Source organism: Phycodurus eques, chromosome 2 (assembly GCF_024500275.1).
Source record: "Phycodurus eques isolate BA_2022a chromosome 2, UOR_Pequ_1.1, whole genome shotgun sequence".
Lineage (NCBI taxonomy): Eukaryota > Metazoa > Chordata > Actinopteri > Syngnathiformes > Syngnathidae > Phycodurus > Phycodurus eques.
The window spans coordinates 10510938-10530654 of NC_084526.1; the positions used below are offsets into that span (position 1 = coordinate 10510938).

Here is a 19717-nt window from a genome sequence, read left to right on the forward strand (position 1 = left end):
CATTCCTTGTTTCCACGTCACAGACTCACAGTAAGATTTGACCCTGTTCCGATTATCGACCTTCCCTCTTTGCCTCATGTTTTTGGATACTGTTGCCTTTCTTGGATTGCCTGCCTGTGTACCGACCTATGCCCGTCTATTAAACTTCTCTTTTTGGAAACTGTCCATTTGTTTTGGAGTATCCTCTGTTCCGTTCATGGCAACAACATCCAAAATGTGCTTCTTGTTGTCTTGTGAATAATTAAGTGTAAAATAAAGTACAGGTCTAAATCCAATTTATTTGTTAAAAAAAAAATAAATAAAAAAGATGTCAAAAAGTTTTTTACCATATAAAGACACTCAAGAAAAAAAACAAATTAATGTCGCGATACACCGATGGTGATATTAATAGAATAGAAGCCGTTACAAAATAGTATTATACTTTATTGACATTGTAGTTTGTACAAGTACAATGAAAGTAATGATAAATAAATCTAGAAAAAAAGTTAAAAAGAATAAAGTAACACATAAAAATGGCGGTGGCCTTAGTGGTAATGCTGTGCTGTTTTGGAATACGCCATTCAAACAGTCTAGTAGGCATAGCAAGCATATGCTGCACAAACGATTGTGCTCCACAAATTCTGTCATTACAATTGTATGATGTGACCAAAGAAAAAAACTATTTCTCAAAAAAAGGAAAAAAAAAACTCACTCCAGTAGATGCATACTGCTGTATTTCAGTGACGTTTTACAATGATTCACGAGTGATTTGTTGAAAAATCTGTTGAAATTTTAGTACATTTACACTAGTTTTCCTGGTATGTTGCCTACCTGCAGTGCCAACTCTAAACGCCTAAAAAGTCTAAACACCCCTGTATTAACGACAGGATTTTGTGTTCTAAAAAAAAATCTGACCAAGAAAAATTATTTCAGTGTTTTTTGTTTTTTTTTAAATATACTATTAATGTGACCTATAACCTGTAGAGCTCAATTGAATTTAAAAAAAACAAAAACAAAACAAAAAACTTTGAGAGGGAAGGTAACAATAAACAAGTGAAGTAATGTGGTTGCACAAGTGTGCTCATCCTGTTATAACTAGAATGTGGCTGTGTTCAGAAATAACCAATCACATCCCAGTTATAAGAGGGTGTGTTCTTGTGCAACCACATTATTTTAACTGTCTGTTTTTTTACATACCCTCTCAAAAAGATCCCCCCCAAAATTTCAAACAAGTTGTACAGGTTATACATATGTTCACATTAATGGCGGAAAAAGTTTTGAAATAATTTATCTTGGGGTCAATATATCACAAAAAAAATGGCCTTTGAACAAGGGTGTCCATACTTTTTATATCCATCATAGCTAGTTGGCATGCCATTTTTTAAAATTGAAATTCACTACTGTATACCCTTCTGTGTGAATTTTAGCATGAAGGACTGAGGCTATCTCCCTCAGAAGTTCAAAGAGGGCTGCTCTCTACGAAGCATATGGCATCCAGTGACCAGGGCTTTGCGAGACTATTGACACCAGGGGGAGGATACGAGTGTGTGTGGCTGTTCAGGGCCGCAGGACAGCCTAGTGGCAACAAAGGACAGGCCCTAAGCCTGTCTCCTGTGATTTTCCAACTCAGCGAAAAAGCTATTGTGGCAATGAAAAAAAAGTTAAGTTAAAAAGCTTACCATGGTATGTGCTAACAACCGCCTGCCGGTTGTGTAATACAAGCAAATACTTTTTGAGCGGTCACAGTCGCAGTCTTTGAGAGGGAAAACATCCCACTAGTGCCCATAAACGCTAGGCCAGTGACCGCTTCCGCCTGCTGCTGGGCGTGGTCATTTGAAATGTGTCGCATGGATCGCTTCATTGTGTAAATGCTGTCAGAGTCCAAAATATCTTCTTAAGACAATTTCACACAAACAGAAGTTGTTTTCTATGCATTTTGGGAAAACTCTCACCACAAGATGAACATTGTACAGTATGTAATGTATGTGTTCTTTAATTAGTAATGTTTGTGTGTTGAGGGTAAAAAAGATTTGCATTGAGTTATGTTTTTTTAAAACCATCAAAACATTAATTTTCTATTATTCTTTTTGGGTTTTGTTCTTTGAAAACAGTGAATTTGTGTGCAACTGATGCATGTTTCATTTTGTGCCCTAATAAACAGGTAATGTATACCTGTTTTTGTTCTGAATTAAAAATAAAAAAAAATCATATTTTGTTTTTCCAATTACAGAGGGTTCGGCTAGTGTGCGTATGAAACTTGTTGGGGTCAGTACCTCCATCAAGGTTAAGAACCACTGCACTAAGCATGTTTTTCACTCACCGAAGTAAGAAGGGAAAGAAGCAATACGTATCCTCAAATAAGTCGCCATTAATTACAAATGATTTTCACCCAAGTGAAAAATGTGATTACACTTTATTTACAGTTACGCTAATCATCCAAATACTTTAACTGAAAATGTTGGTACTCTAAATAAAATTTCTGTAATTTCAAAATCATCAATGCTGAAAAACTACTGTCCAAATACTTCTGGACCTAACTGAATAAGTGTGCATTTTGCTCATCCAATTTCTTCACCACATCTTTATGAGTGTTTTAAGACTTCAAGTCAAATTAGTTTCTTTGATGACTAATTCTATACACTCAGTGGTCACCAAATGGCACGTATATACACACTGATGCATTAAGACACACACACACACACACACTTGCACATCATAGTCAGACAGGGGCCACCGGGACTAAATCCAGACTGTGGTTTCCCTCTCGAGCTGTAAATATCCTTCTGCTTTAAACAAGATCTCACACACATACACTCACGCGCACACACCCATGCAGACACACACTGTGATACTTAAGACATTCTTCGGACAAAACCTTCTTTGACAAACCTGTCAAGACACATAATTAATAGAATCATAAGCGATCTCTGAGTCATATGCATACACATTCTCACACACGCACACACACACACACACAAACACACTCTCTCTCTCACACACACACACACACACACACACACACACACGCACAAAGAGATGACTCTGGGCTTGCAAATTGGTCCATGATTATGGGGTGTATCTTTGTCTCATTTAGTGGTTCCACAAGGAGACAGTCTTCTGCCCTGTTACACACACAAACACACGCACATGTACCACGACACTATCACTTGGCAACAAGAAATCCCTCTACTATTTGTTGGATTGTCTTGACTCAAGCCTAAAATATCTCGTGGGAAATAAATTGTTTCTATTTCTCATACATTTTTCTCCACGTATATCGACAGGAGTAACTTCATACGATGTCCTGCGATTCCACTTTAACCAAATAATAATACAAGAATTCCAACACAGATGTACTAATATTTCCTCTTTTATTTTGGAAAAATATTGCGCTGTTTTCCAGTAATAAAAATGACAGGCTCTGTACATACAACTTCTCTTTTAAATACAACACAGTCACAGTGGTCTCAAGTGCCGAAAACATTCATTCATACATACATACATACATACATACATACATACATACATACATAATCTGTCAAATAAAAAAAACAATCAAACTTAAATTATAACAGAAATATCACACCAAATTGAAACACAAATAACAATAATTAAATTAAAAGAACATCTTTGTTTCAATAATAAAGAATAAGATTAAAAACATGAATCGCATGATGCTAACCAATGATGAGCAGGCAAGCGTGCTGTTGGCTAAATGATGACTGGCTAACAGTTGAAGACTCAAGTGACCTCGTCTGTGCTCACACACTCTCATAAACACGTTACACACATACACCCCCATAGTGCAATGAGGTCTTGGCAGTTTGGACGACTCCTTCATAGCTTGACATGCACAACAGCATCAGAGGTTGGGACAAACAACTTTAAAGTAGTAATAAAACAGCCCATGAACTGTGTTTAATTACTTTCAGTGAGTTTTTGCTTGTAAATTCTGCTTCTAATATTAATGAATATTTTTCCAAAAACATTGCCCCGCGAATCCAAACCTTCGGGGTCAGGGGCCAGTATGGCCCAACAGGATCCATGTTGGATCGATTTGCAGTCGCTACTAGAATCTTCAGGTCTTTAAGTTCTGCTGAGAACCAGCTCAGCCGGAATAGTCTGTCAGTGCTGCAGACTTAAAGGTGTAGTCGGCCCACTTGAGTTCTTAAAACTTTTCTGTTGCCATTTGGGACATTGGCTACAGCTGAGACTACTGAGCCATGGAAAGACTTCCACCCTTGCGACTCTGTCCTCTGCAGCACTGCACAGAACATGCACTGTCATCTATGACAGCTTTGACACTGTAGTTTAATAACAATAGTACATAGCACAGTACTACAACACATAAGTTCTCAGTACTCCAAAGGTACTACTCTGTTCATTCAATCAGTACTCCACGGTACTACAATTTCATCATCCAGGTCAATGCTCCCTTGTTACTCAAGAGAAAAGGAATGGAATCCACCTTGATGTCAATATTTCAGTCTGTAGCTCCTCCACTGTTCTTCAACAAAAGTCACAAGATAGCATGAGTGCTTAGTCCATCATTGTTTCTAATTTGAACAAGGCCTGCATTCGTTCAGGTGCTTGGAAGACTCTTTGTAGCACTGAGCATCAAGTATGAGACCCACGTCCTCATTTGAGATCACCATCGTCTAATATTCACTGACTCAGTGGCGCTTTGGCACCAAGATCCTTCTGTAAATTCCAGGGAACAGCAGCAAACCGCAGGAGTAAAACCTCCTGGAGACAAGCTGAGCTGTACTGCTCAGGGTTAGCGAGGACCACCATCATCCAGAGGGAACTGGTCCAGATGAGTATCATACCTGCAAGACAAATTAGTTTTTTACAAATGTAAAACATTTCCAACCCATCTTTTAATTCCACACTGACAGTATAAGTTACGTGTACTCAGTTTTCAAGAATTGTGTCTCACCTCTGTAGCAATTAAACACTCATCCTTCTGGTCCGATATGACGTACACAGACTGGTATTTGGTGTCTGTGGTGCACTGGTACTTGCTGTCACCACTGGCACCACAGTGATATTCAACGTCACAGCTTGACTGGTATTTGACATCACTGGATGATTGGTATTTAACATCACCGGCGGCATGTTGGTTCAGATCGTAGGATGATTGATACATAGCTTCGCTGCAGCTGGGCAACTCTTCTAGTTGTTTCTCTTCTGATGCATCACTACAGGACAGAGATGAAGGCAAATTAGAAATTGAAGTAAATGCAAAGAAGGGTACATGGGTATTTTTATTCCTTTCTGAGCTTGATCGTATAGTATATTACACCGCAATGTACCTGTTTTGTCTTTTCCTGCATATTTCCTCGGTATCAGACTCTTTCGGTATCTCACATTTCCCCTCTGGCCCATCATGCTCCTCCTGTTTGCACAGCGAGACCTCTTCAGGCCGCAGCTCATGGACGAGATTGTACTCCACACTGGAGTAGCGAGTCTTAAAGCCATGCTTCTCCGATCCACCAAGTCCATTAAGCCCGCTGATCCCACTCAGACCACCAAGTGAACCAGCCAGTTCAGAATGGTAATCTGCCTTTTTGTTGATGTTTTTAATGGATGCTGTGCCCAGCTCCTTGTCACTGCGGAGGCAATTATTGGTGGTTGTCAGATTGTTCATCGTCTCGTGGCTGTCGCTACGGACGCTGTCACTGCGATGACTGTGCCGCTCCTGCAGTTTGACTCGAACATAGACCACCAACACAGAGCAACCAATGAGAATCACAAGAACGAGGAAGACTCCAGCGCACACAGCTGTCCAAGGGAAGCCACTGTCGTCACTGTCGGCATCGTCAAAGCTTTCATTTTCGAGTGAGGAATATCTTTTGTCTGGTCCATCTACCACTGGCTGACCCTTTGGAACTTCTGGTAAGAGGAATTGGCAGTTATGCCCCCCGTAGCCTGGCACACAGGCGCACACGTAGCGGCCACCACGCTCATGGCAAGTGGCTCCATTGTGGCAGGGATTGTGAGCACAACGGGAGATGGGGGAACTGCAGTTTTTGCCAGTATACCCTGCACAAGAATACAGTTTGAGGAGTCTGATTGTGGATATTATATAGGTACTCTAAAACAACACAAGGAAGTCATCCTGAAAAGGAAGTCATACCTGGAGGGCAGGTGCATGTGTAGCCATTTGCTCCCTCCTGGCATGTCCCACCATTTTGACAAGGAAACGACAGACAGTGTCCAGGGAAGCTGCTGCTATTGGCCTCACAGTTGGTCCCCGAAAACCCTTCAATACACTGACAGAGGTACGAGTTCACCAAATCCACGCATTCTGCATCTGCAGAGGGAAAAATCATTGATATTTCGCTTGTCAGCGTCTGTGTTGTTGATGATACCACAATAACAAGCAAGCAGAGGAATACCTACCATTTAAACAGGGGTTGGACAAGCAGTGGTCAATTTTTTTTTCGCAGTTGAACCCAGCATATCCCATGGGGCACTGACAGAAGTAGCCTCCCTCTGGGTTGTCGACACAGCGTCCGTCATTGAAGCAAGGCCCATCCGCACAGCTACTTGCACTCAACTCGCAGTTGTTTCCATAGAAACCAGGTGGGCAGGTGCACTTGTATCCACCGTCATGGTCCTTTATTAGAAAAAAGATGACTTATGTCCTTGTTTCACTTCACATTTTTATTGACAACTCTTTGATTGATACTCACAGAGCAGCTGCCACCATTACGACAGGGGTTTCCAGAACATTCATTAACCTCTATCTCACAGCTGGCGCCTGTAAAGCCAGGCGGACAGGAGCATGTGTAGCTGCCCTGGCCAGTGTTGGTACAAGTGGCACCATTGAGACAAGGCTTGTGGTGTGTACAGTAGTTTAGATCTGGAAACAGCAGTAACAAATGATATTAAATAAGTATTTCATAGCACTTTTTTTTAAGTTCAATCTTTTAGCATGCACCATAATTGCTAGAGACTCACCCTGGTTGCAGAAGAGGCCGCCCCATCCCTCCTGGCAGTTACACTGCCAGGGTTGTTGGCACGTACCATGGAGGCAGCCCGGGTAACGGATACAGTCATCACAGTAACGACCACTGAATCCCACACGGCATCTGGAACGCACCATGAATCAAATGATGTTAGTAACAAAGCCAGGTCAAACACACCCGAGTGTGTCTGTTAAAAAAATGGGGGACGACGACTTCAACTTACTTGCATTCTCCAGGTTTCTCACAGAAGCCATGATCTTCGTCACAGCCAGGAAGACAAATTGCTGCAGAGGAAAACGACACAAAACGGTGAGTTAAGCAAAATGTACTTGTCACCTCAGCTGCCTTATCTTTTTGATTGTTCAGTGGGCTGTTTAGTGGCCTTCCTGCCATTTTCTTTACCTGCTCACCTGTCTCTCACTCTTTCATTCTATACTTTGACCCACTGATAGGAGACCAATAAAAACGCAGCTGCCACAGTGCAAAAAAAGTCAAGCAGCGGGAGGAATTAGGGTCATGAGGCCATTCTTGATTAAAGACCACTTACTGCAGAGTATTAGTTTAGACTGGGCTGCATAATTTGCTGGACTGTTTACCTTCAGGACTTAGCAACTATGGTGGCTTTGGACATCAAAGCCCCCCCTTCACCTCCCACCCAAAGTCGCCATAGCAGCCAACAGGCCCTCGCTATTAACATCGTTGCTCTCCAACACAAAAGCATCCCACACAAAGCCGCCTTTCTCCCTCTTGACTGTGGGTCTGAAGTCTCTTTTTCTCACTCTTGCCCGCCACCCCCCACCTACCAACCACCACCTATACGACTGCACACCTATCGTGCACTTTCCAATCTGTTTCTCCTCCCTCTCCCATCATTCTGTCCTATTTCTGCTTCTTTTTCTCTCTACTTCAGCATCCCTCCTTTCCTCCGCCCATCACCCAGCTCCCATCACCCCCACCCTCCTCCAACCACCTCTCTCCCAGGGCCAGCTGGTCGGTGTGGAGCTAACCACCAGACAGCTGCTCCATTGTCTCCTCGCACCGAGCAGCTGCCCCCTGCACAACAATACACAGCCCCGCTTGGCCAATCACCGGCTCAGGCCACAACAATGCAGGACCCCCACTTGGCCAATCGGGGAGGAGGTTTGGGGGTGAGGAGGCCCCAGTGGTCTAATGGAAGGCACGCGGCGTGTGAATTACTGAGGAGCCACTATGGCTCATTAGAATGGAGGCCTCTGGTGCTTGGGGATAACTAACTGACGCCTGTTGCACACGGGCCCTGCATTAGGACATAGGGTGGGGGGCTGGGGGTCCCTGAACAGTAGCAACAGCCGAATGACTGTTGGGGTAACTAACTTTATAAATGACTAATGACGGGATGCCATTTGAAGCCATTATCATCGGTCAAATTTTGAGGCATGAATGAATATGGTGTATTTTGCCTTTTTTTCTACACAGACAACTATGAGTGATTTTAAATATTCAGTAAATTAATAACGGTGACACAAGGATCAGTACACCATTTATATCCCATACATGCTGTATGTAAACAAACCAATAGAGCCTTACGTTCAGTGCAGTACTGTCCCTTCCAGCCAGAGTTGCAAATGATCTCGCCACGCTCTCCACAGGTGAAGTGTCCGAAGGCATCATCTCGGGGCCGACAGAACACAGAGCAGCCCTCGCCGTAGTAGTGCTCGTCACACAGGAAGCGGTAAGAGTAACGTAACTCCGTCCTGCCTGCTGTCTGCATGTCTTTAGACCATTCCTCTCCCACTGTTAGGTGGCGCTGAGTGGTGATGCGGCTGATGAAACGCTCTGGGTTGTCTGTAAAAGTCAACCAAACGGGAACTTATTGGTCACTTGTTTTTAATACACCATGTTATGCAGAGTACAACACTATCATCACCATTCACAACACAGCAGTTGTTTTTAGATACATGCACATCTGTGTGTTCACAGCAGATTTTCCTTTATCTCCATACTTCTGAGCTGTGGTCAGTTGGTCATCATTAGTGCTATGTGATAAGATAAGACTTGCAGGTGACACCTGCCCAAAGTGTGTCCTTTATCTCACATCTTGTTACAACCACCTTCATGTTTGCCTTACTAATGTTACCCAGTGAGTGTGCCTTTAAGATACAGTCATTATTATATTTCCAACACTAAGTAAGTCGCACTATCCTGTTAACGAAGAATTAAGTTATTACTAGTACAGCACTACCAGTGTAATTATCTTGAATAGCAGGAATAACACGTCACGTGTTATTCTTTCCAGCTTCAATGACTAAGTTAAGTGGAGAAAAAAAAAAAGCCATTTAAAATGCCACTATTAGCCTGATGAGGTGTCTTCAGGTTACACTTGTGCTTCTCTAGCTGTCACCCACCTGTTGCCAGGTCGTCCAGGGAGTCTGTGTGCAGAGCCTCAATGATCAGTGAAAATGTCCCCTGGGGCAGGAAAAAAAGAGAGAGACAAGGAGAGTCAACAGCTGCTCAGCCTGCAGAACCGCATGTAGAACGGGGGGGGGGGGGGGGGGGCAATATAGACGCCTCCTAGTAAACTTCATAGCCCCATTGAACGGTCTTGATTGGAGACCTAATAAGCCTCGCGACTCCCTGCTCCCCTTTCACGGCCCTGCTACTATCGCACTAGGACTCCTTCGTGAAGCAAACGAGGCGGAATTTCACGCTGCGCTGCCAATGATGTGCCAACTCGTAGGATGTTAAATTTCCCACCACGCCTGGTAGGGAGAGAGGCGTTTGGTGAAAACACCTCCCGACGGAAAAAAAAAAAAACAAAAAAAACTCCCTCCACCCGCGACAGCCCCCTCCCCAGTACCCCCAACCCCCTACCCCACAAACACACACACACACTACTACAATAGACCTTCTCACACACTGCTGACAAAGACCCTCACAATTTTGGGAGCATCTGCTGCGTTTTACACCCTTTAGAGCAAACGTGTTCCGAAATAGACAGTAGGAAAAATATTGAAATGACATGCGTTCAACTCGAAATTGCGTGGTCATCCCCCAACAATGACAACAACAACAAACAAATCAGAAATGATTAAACCTAATATCCCCACTGCCTGAGTCACTCACCGGCCACGTAAAGCCGAAATTGAAGCGGATCGGGTTGGTGAAGGTGTCCGCGTTGGTCTCCGGCACCTGGAAGGAGTTGGAGCCCAGAACTGGGGTGACCGCTCCGCCGTATGTGCAGGGCGGCTCGGGGGACACGTTGGCCTGGTAATGCTTCAGACAGATCCGGAAGAAAGTCTTGCACTCGCACTGCTGGTGGCCGGCCTGGTGAGACGAGGCGCCGCCGCCGGGGCAACAGTTGGCGTTCCCGGCCACCCCTTTCTTGTTTAGAAACTCCTGCAGCTTCAGCTCAAACACCCCGGAGCACAAAACCTATAACCGTAGCACACATAGTTGATTTTACAAACAAGCAGGCCAAAACAATCGTGTAGGATTCTCTCAATTTAGGCGCGTTGATATTTCAAATCTACAGCTTATGGATTCGTAAAAACGCAGCCAAACGCGCGCCATTCATTCAAATGATTGCTACAATACCTGGCAGGTGAAAATGGAGAGAGTGACAACCAAGGGCAGATACAGGCGTCCCATTGTGTTGACAGCCCCGTTGAAAACAAGCGCTCAAAGCTCCACAGGTTGGTGCAGCTCAACTCAAAAAAACATGGGGAAAGTTTGATGGACTCTTCCTACTCAGAATTCACTATATGATTACCTTCTAATTTCCCATACGAGCCTCTGTTGTTTATTTTGGGAGATATTCTTTTTTTTTGTCAATAAATAATCCGCAACAGAATGATCCTTGGAGGAAATCCTCGTATCAAATATTTCCAAATAATCTTGCGCAAAAAAAGTGGTCGTCCTTATATGTTTTTTTTTTTTTTTTCCCCCAACTTGATTGATGAAATGCGGGTCCCAAGCGAGGAAAACAAGTCTCTCTTGGTCTGTCTCGGGTTAACAGTGCGTATGTCTGATGGTTCTACGCTCCTGCACAGGGTTTTATATCGGACCAGTACGCGCAGGGTAATAAGATGCAAATAAGCCCCTCTGCTCCTCTTATTCCCCTCCCTCCACCACCGCAAGTCCGCCCCGGGGCCATCACAAAAAGCGGGGTTAGGGGGTGCGCACAACTTTTTGTTTTTTCTAGGCCCACCCCCTCCTCGCTTTTCTCTCTTTCTTTCAAAGGGACACCAAATGGCTGTAGAGAGCTGTTAAATGTACAACAACCCGATTGCCCCCCCCTCCTTATAACCCACCCCCTTCTCCATTTACATTCCGACAAATTTTTGGTGCCCACGAAACCATCGCGCACGCCAGCACCAAGCTGAACCGGGATGGGCGGATCATGGACCCCGAATTGGGGTTATACTGTACATGCATTAAGCCGGTCCCGGTACAGCCCCGGGGGCCAAGCTCATGGTGCAAGCGTTAACCCCCGACCATCTGCCTGGCCGCATTCCTATAGTGTAAAACCTGGCGCATGGCCTCTTTTAATTGGCTTATCTTTCGTTCGTGGCAACTAGATGCACACACAACTTTCCACCTCGTCAAATGCATTCACCCCACTGACTGAAGTCACCATTTTTATTATTATATATATATATGTTTTAAATTCCGCTAACGAATGAACGCTTGCCTAAATACGCCAACAAAAACTGCGCAAATACATTGTCCCAATAAGTGCGCAAGTGCGCCTCGGTGTCGACTGCGTCTCTTTTGGTGCAGGCAGTAAAAAGAGATTTGGTAGTGTGTCACTCGCGTGGCTGTCATTAAGGGACTTTGAGGGGGAGAAAAGGGGAACGCGAGCGTGTGTGTATGTGTGTGTGTGTGGGGGGGGGGGGCACATACAGGGAGTAAAGTTTTTCTCTTTGTGCTTTCAGCTGTATGGTAATTGGGCCAGCAGCACCTGCTCTCCCACAATAACAACACCAGAGAGAGGGTCTGATCAGGTTTGATAATATCACCGTTTCTGCATGCAATCACATCACAGGACCCAATGCAAATCTCTACACTGCATTTGGTGCGTGTGTGTGTGTGTGTGTGTGTGTTTCCTCAGAGACTTTGCACGCGTTTCCATGATGTTAATAAGAGCTTATGGCAGCCATTTTTCACCAAAGACATCATTTAACATGAGTTACTGCTTTGTGGATCATCTAATGAGCTTTACCTGACCTTTGATTTATATAGTATAAAAACCATGGCAGCCTATTAAATGTCAGCATGTCCCCCCCCCCCCCCCCCCCCCCCCATGGATTCATGCTTGTACTTATTGAATACAGTTACTTGCGATTACATTACACAAGCTGTATCATAAATTATGCCAAAACACAGATAATGATGTCATTTTTATTTACACTCTCAGAAAAGTATTACTTGGACAATGTGTTAATTATTGTTTTAGCTTATAATAGTGTAGAACTGCAATGTGTCATAGTCATACTGAGATCTGTGACCCTCCCATGTAGCATAATTGAACTTTATTGTCTTTGTAGAATTTTTGAGACATCTTTTATGTTGAATCGCAAGATTGCGCAGTGGTACATAATAAAGTGTCCAGTTTACAGTGGGAGGAAAAAGTATGTGAACTCTTTGAAAATGCTTACGTCTGCATGAATTGGTCATAAAATGGGGTCTGATCTTCATCTAAATCAAGAATAATCAAACAGTCTGCTTGAAGTAACACTACACAAATAATGATAAGTTTTCATATGTTATTGAAAATAACATGTAAACATTGACAGGACAGCTTGACAGCTCAAAGGAGGATGGGTGATCCAAAACATAGAAGCAAATCAACAGAATGGCTTTAGAAGAAAGAAAGAAAATACGTGTTCTGGAGTGGCCCAAGTCAAAGTCCTGACCTCAACCTGATTGAGATGCTGTGGCATAATCTCAAGGGAGCTCTTCTCATCAGACATCCCAGGAATCTTTCTGAACTACAACAGTTTTGTAAAGAGGAGTGGTCCACAATTGCTCCTGATTGTTCTACATGTGCGGCACGGTTAGAGCGTCAGCCTCACTGTTCTGAGGACCCGGGTTCAATCCCCGGTCCGCCTGTGTGGAGTTTGCATGTTCTCCCCGTGCCTGCGTGGGTTTTCTCCGGGCACTCCGGTTTCCTCCCACATCCCCAAAACATGTATTAATTGGAGACTCTAAATTGCCCGTAGGTGTGAATGTGAGTGCGAATGGTTGTTTGTTTGTATGTGCCCTGCGATTGGCTGGCAACCAGTTCGGGGTGTACCCCGCCTCCTGCCCGATGATAGCTGGGATAGGCTCCAGCACGCCCGCGACCCTAGTGAGGAGAAGCGGCTCAGAAAATGGATGGATGGATGTTCTACGTGTCTGAGCAACTACAGCAAATGTTTGGTTGAGGTTATTGCTGCCAAAAGAGGTTCAACCAGTTGTTAAATCCAAGGATTTACTTACTTTTTCCCTGAGGTGGGAAGTAATTAAGTACTTGTACTTCGTTACTGTACTAAAGCAAATTATTCAGGTATCTGTACTTTACTTTAGTATTTCTTTTTTTGGTGCCATTTTACTTTTACTCCTTAATTTTTAAACACAAATATCTGTACTTTCTACTACATACATTTTTAAAATGAGCTTGTTACTTTTTAAGCCTTCTAGAAAAAGGTAGCGACGACACAACATAAAAAGCAAAACGCCGAAAAACCAGATGTAAGCGAGCCGAGTGCATTGATCATAGACATCGTCGATACGACACTCCCTTTGAGCCGCATCCCTGTGGCAATGCTAAGCTAGTGAGGGCAAAATGTTCGCGCATTCCATATTTAGGGACGCCACAGTCTGAAACCAAAATAACAAGGATACCTGCACATTGTGCTGCATACGGTTGCACATGTCATACAATCACAACAAGGGAATGCTGAACTGGGAATAACTTTTCATAGGTAAGAATATTTCTGGCTCTTTTTTCAAAAGTTGCCTGCAATGAACACAATTTTGTTTTTTTTAGAAAACAAAATTGTTGATGTCTGGCTCGCTGGCATTAAATAATATCACGTTTGAGCGTTAACGTTATGTAGCTAACACATTTATTTGCCCACTGGCAAAACAAAACCGTAAAAAAAAATGATCATTTGCTAATTTTTTACTAGTTTCAGTTCACCCGACCCCCCCTACTTTCATTTTTCATGGTAGAGTTATAACTTGATATGGCATCAAACTGTGTTAACTGACAATGGTTTTCTGAAGTGATCCTGAGCCCACGTGGCAATATCCTTTGCACAATAATGCCGGTTTTAATGCAGTGCTGCCTGAGAGATCGAAGGTCACAGCCATTTAATGTTGGTTTGTGGGATTGCCGCTTAAATGCAGAGATTTCTCCAGATTTTCAGAATATTTTACTGTCACCGTTGATCAAATCCCCAAATTCCTTGCAACTGTACATTGAGAAAACTTGGATGTGTTGATGTTGCATGGCTTTGTAGTAAAAGAGTGTGAGTACTAGACTGGTCTGCCAGCAGTCCAGACCTGTCTCCCATTGTAAATGTGTGGCGCATTATGAAGCGCAAAATACGACAACGGAGGCCCCGGACTGTTGAACAACTAAAATTGTAAATCAAGCAAGAATGGGAAAGAATGCCATCTGCCAAGTTTCAACAACTAGTGTTCTCAGTTCCCAAACGCTGATTGAGTGCTGTTAAAAGGAAATGTGATGTGACACAGCGGTAAACATGCCCTGTCCCAGCTATATATATTTTGGAACATGTTGACGGCATACAATCCCAAATGAGTGAATATTTGCAAAAATAAAAAAGTTTATCAGTTTTCAGATTAAATAAATACTTTGTAGTGTATTCAATTGAATAAAGGTAAAAAAAAAAGAAAAAGGATTTGCATATCGTTGTATTGTGTTCTTGTTAACATTTTACACAATGTCCCAACTTCATTTGAATTGGGGCTTGTAAAATAAAATACATTATACTCACCAGAGATGCTGATTATTAAATGTAATGTGTGCAGATCATGACAGTTTTGTTTGCAACTTGGCTTGCTTTGACCAACCAATAAGAGGGAGAAATGGTGGCGTTATTGTCGGCCAGCTAGCTGGTCCTCGGAGGCGAATTTGAAATCCGATTGGTTAAATAAACTGTCCTATTGTTTGTATAGTGCAAATCCCCAGCACTACTGATTCTGAAGGCTTTGGGAAGATTACATTGAGATGACAACACATAGAGGCTAAAATCTGATTGGACACGACAAAATATCCAACATCAACATACAGTTGTGGAAGCAATGCAGCCAAGAGAAATGCTAAAAAATGGAGAATAGACTGTTCAAAATAAATTCATATAATTTAATTGGGAAAAAAATATAAGAATTTAGTTTTTCAAATCAATGTTTCTGATCGGGTTAAGGCCCGTAGAGAAGAATGTGCTGGCCCTCACGGTTCACCACTGCTGAATAATAATAATAATAATGTCATTGACTAAGAAAGCGGGCCATTCCGGGTCCGCTGCGGACCGATTCAAGTAGGCAAATACGGTTCCTTCCTACCATTGCTCAAGGCAGATAATCAACAACTGCGTGTTTGTAATGTGCCCTTTCATGCGACTTCAGGGGCCTTTAACCTTGAGCCTTAACACCATTGTCCTTGCCTGACATGGCGCTTCCATGCAGATACCAGTGTGTATTTAGCTATATAGGACGCTGATTTCATTTAACCAGTTGATTTCAGCCTGCAGCATTGTAGAGCGCCTCAATGGGTTACAAAGCTCCTATGTGGAGTGTCTTCAAATCCCCCTCTGGAGACCTTTTATTATTTCACCTCATCGCAACTATCGGAGGCGCCCTGTGCACCTCTCCCTCTGCCTCCATATACCATCAGTCATTCATCACCATGACGTGGCACACATTTTGCAATTAAGCCTGCAAAGCGTGACTTGGGTGTATGGTGAGTTGGAAAGTACAGCACACCCCCCCCCCCCCCCCACACACACACGCACACACACCCCTCCCCGCTTGTCTGACCACGTTTCTCCACCCTCAATTTTCGCCGCGAGATTCTGGAGTGGTGTACTTGTAGGTCCGCCCACTTCGCGCTCTATTACGCGCTTGCATGTGCACGAGTTTGAGAAATTGTTTAACTGGATATCGATTGTTTAACTGGAGTGCTTAGCACATTGTCCTTTGGTGTGCGCGTGGAGCTGCGTGTGCGTGTGTGTGTGTGTGTGTGTCTGTGCCTGTGCACGCGCGCGTGTGTGGAGCAGGGGGCTCTGTGACACGCACCAGCACAACAAAGGAAGAGGTCTCGCGCCCCGCCGCCCATTCATCCCTTTCTCTGGCCAAGTAATTCCCATTGATTCTTACTGAAGGACGAGTCGCGAGCCCCTCCGGGGAGAACTGTGTGATTTGTGAAGGGTCGCAAGGACAAGACACGCCCCTCCTCGAGCCTGGCCATCTGCTCCCCCAAACACCATAACACCAACTACCAAATGGTAACACCCCCCCCCCCCCCCCCTTCATCTCTACTCAAATAATTCCTCTCTTCCAATTTACCTCTCTGAATCTGTGTTTACTCTCTCTACTATTTCATTTTCCTTCACTGTGATTGAATACTTTCTGCATTGGAAGCAACCAGTTGCATGTTGGGCAGATCAGAGTGGAGGCATGCAGTGGTTATGGGATGGCCATATGGTCTGTGTGTGTGTGCCAAGAAATGGATGGATGGCTGCCGTGGGAAACCCTGCATCATTGCCATCACACTCACACGTCAAATGGCAGCCTGCGGAAATCAAAGTAAGGCCATTATCACTTGACCACTGTGATGATGGACTGTGACTCACTTGAATTGTTTTGTTACTTTTTGAATGGGTGGGCTTGATACGTATACTCACAGGACATAACATTCGCAACACCGGCACAATCTAATGAGATCCACTCAAAGCCTTACAAAGGCATTAATGCTAGGTTTTGTGTTTATTTTTTACTTTGCAGTAATGTAGAATTATACTAGACCAGACTGACTGCTGCTGTTTCCCGGAAATATTAGGATCCCCCTCATTACGCAGTTCTAGATCACTGCAAACTCCAACCAAAAACATGTTTAGTTCCTGGAATATCTCTGCGTGACAGTGTCAGTCAAAACTGAGCATTGTTGTCTTTGTATTTTTGATATAGAGTCATTGCTGTGTTGGATGTCATTAGATTGGTGCATGTGTACCTAATCAAGTGACCAGAGAGTGTCCTTATTTAACTGGTTCAGTTTAATGAGCATGTGTCAGCCTTTGATACAGCTCTTGTGTTGGATCCCGAACTGCACAATAATTCATATATAATTGTAATAAGTAATTGTGTAAAACATTGTCATCTCAAAAAACAGACTTGTCTCCCTTTATTTTTAAGGTGCGAAGATCCCCAGATCACCTAGGAATGTACCAACACCACCCATTAACCCGAATGTACAGCAGGACTGTGCAAGGAGCATCAAATCAGGTGGGTATTTTTACATTTTAGCTTTTACTGTACAGATTACATTATTATATCATTTATAATATAATGAGTGGGGCTCATTAAAATAGCTGTAGGCCTAATATTGAATCGAATGCCAGGATTTGTTTTTTTGTGTTTGGTTTTAGTTTTATGGCAAATAATGTTAATGTTTTCATTTCAAAATACTATTGTACAAGTTTGTAGTGTGTGTGTTTTGGAGTGTGTATTAGCACCACAAGTGAATATCAATCTGCTTTTAACGATGATTTAAAAGTCCATGATTGAGTTTACAACTCCCACGAGACATTATTTCACAGTATAGCCTAGGATATGATGTTTGATTTGAATCCAAAAATAGCCCAAAACAAACAAAGCCCCCTGCATTGGGAACAAATCGCACACTGCCTTGCTCACTGAGATCCCTGCGCTGCGGCCCCCTGGGGGTCCTTGGCCTTTAGTTTGAGAACCAGTGGCCTCCAGCAGCAGGATTAGCCAGGCCAGCTGCCCAGAGAAACCCCAGGCTCTGGACGCTGACACAAGGCCTGACCCCAGGGTAGCTACTATCAGGGACCCTGAGTGGGATTTGGACAGCTCTCGGTGTGTATGTATGTGTGTTGTTCATTGAGTTGGACAACTGTTGAGCCAGCGCAGATTTGGGCAGCGGAGGTTCTTTGTATGTGTGTGCGTGCTTGTATGGTCAATTCTTTCCGGGGGTTAACTGCTGATCCAGTACAAATGGGAGTTGTGGGGGTGGGGGGGGGTTTGCTGTCGTGTGCTCCTGGAACATCTGCCTCTGTTTCTCCTGAGTCAAGCTTTGGTCAGGAGAGGAGGGGTGGGGGCACACAGAGGGGGTTGAACAGAGGGAAGGAGATAGAAGATGAGAAAAGCAAGTCTGTAGAAGTTTTAGGAGAAGGAAGAAGACGACAACGTCCAATGAGAGCTGGCCATGTGCTGGCTATACATACCCCCTCCCACTATTACACATAAACAAACAACCATTCGCACTCACATTCACACCTATGGGCAATTTAGAGTTTTCAATGAACGTACTGTTCATGTTTTTAGGATGTGGGAGGAAACCGGAGTACCCGGAGAAAACCCACGCAGGCACGGGGAAAAAACATGCAAACTCCACTCAGGCGACGCCGGATTTGAACCCAGTTCCTCAGAACTGTGAGGCAGATGTGCTAACCAGTCGTCCACCATGCCGCCTCAACAAAGTATACACCTTAGTAGTCACCCACCTTCATTTTGTCATAAAGACTCATAGATTATTCTTTGGCAAATTAGAATATGTTTCATGTTTGTAACCATCAAGTAAAAGTGGGATTTGTGAAATTTCATGTATTGACATTTCCCATTCACCTGAAGATGGAAAACATGATATGCATGCCAGGCTAGAAGTCACTTCGTACAGACACTGTACGTCCATGTGCACCAATCACCCACATTATAGAGAACTGTCACATGTACAGCTGAATATTTGTATATGTATGGGTTTAAGATGACACATGAATAGTCTATTAGAGGCATTAAAAAAACAACAACAGCGGTGTAGTCCACCATTGTTGCTGATCGTGGAGTACTCACACATGCCTGCCTATACACTGAAAACCTAAGATGCATTACCTCCATTTTTAAGATAACCATTTTCAGCCTTAAGATAGAAACATAAACTTTGTTTTCATTGATGTCCACTTTGTGAACCATTGGCAAATATTTTCATTTTCCGGTTCCAAAACACTGTTGTCATATAAATGGTCAAAGGGACAGTTTTCATTCTTTTTCAGCTGAAAAGAGCCAAACTTTGTGGAAATTGTATTCGTAATTTCAGCGTAATTCTGCAACCTAACAAACAAATGGTGATGAATTTTTTTTATTGCAACATAAGCTCCAACAAGATACCAATAAGATCCTGTCTGATGATGACAAGCTTAACCTGTTAACATTTGGACCCGAGTACAAATTATGAATGACTATTCGTGGGTAGTAGTGATGTGCTGATCGATACTGAAATATTGATACCTTCAATACCTTTATGCTTTAAAATCAATTCTCAAATCAAAATGTCAATATCTTTGATACGTCAGTGATTTGAGATAATGTATATCAATTATAGAAACACAGTGAAAACTATCTGTTGAGACCTTGACTAAATGGAATGCGGTTGGTTGAAACTACTTTTTCTTCCGCCTGGGTAAGTGTGTCAGTCTCAGTCTGTAGACACAATGGCAGAGAACAGCCAAGACGCAGTTGTGTGATGTTTGTGGAAAAAT

At 43.3% G+C, this 19717-nt stretch overlaps 1 protein-coding gene across 1 annotated transcript; it reads right to left on the minus strand.

The window, feature by feature from the left end:
- Positions 1-4802: 4802 nt before the first annotated feature.
- LOC133399421 (delta-like protein D) lies at positions 4803-10580 on the minus strand. The gene is made up of 12 exons (XM_061671001.1): positions 10527-10580; positions 10056-10364; positions 9338-9398; positions 8520-8777; positions 7177-7237; positions 6946-7076; positions 6678-6847; positions 6385-6601; positions 6119-6295; positions 5295-6024; positions 4919-5180; positions 4803-4808 (listed from the first exon to the last, which is right to left on the minus strand). Exons 1-12 carry the CDS (start codon positions 10578-10580, stop codon positions 4803-4805), a joined length of 2436 nt encoding a protein of 811 aa, XP_061526985.1.
- Positions 10581-19717: the final 9137 nt, after the last annotated feature.

Coding starts and splice junctions, on each gene's coding strand:
- LOC133399421 (XM_061671001.1), bottom strand. CDS start 10,580: ATGGGACGCCTGTATCTGCCCTTGGTTGTCACTCTCTCCATTTTCACC. Junction 6,025..6,118: donor CACATGCACCTGCCCTCCAG/GTATGACTTCCT, acceptor ATTCTTGTGCAG/GGTATACTGGCAAAAACTGC. Junction 5,181..5,294: donor TGCAGGAAAAGACAAAACAG/GTACATTGCGGT, acceptor TCTGTCCTGTAG/TGATGCATCAGAAGAGAAAC.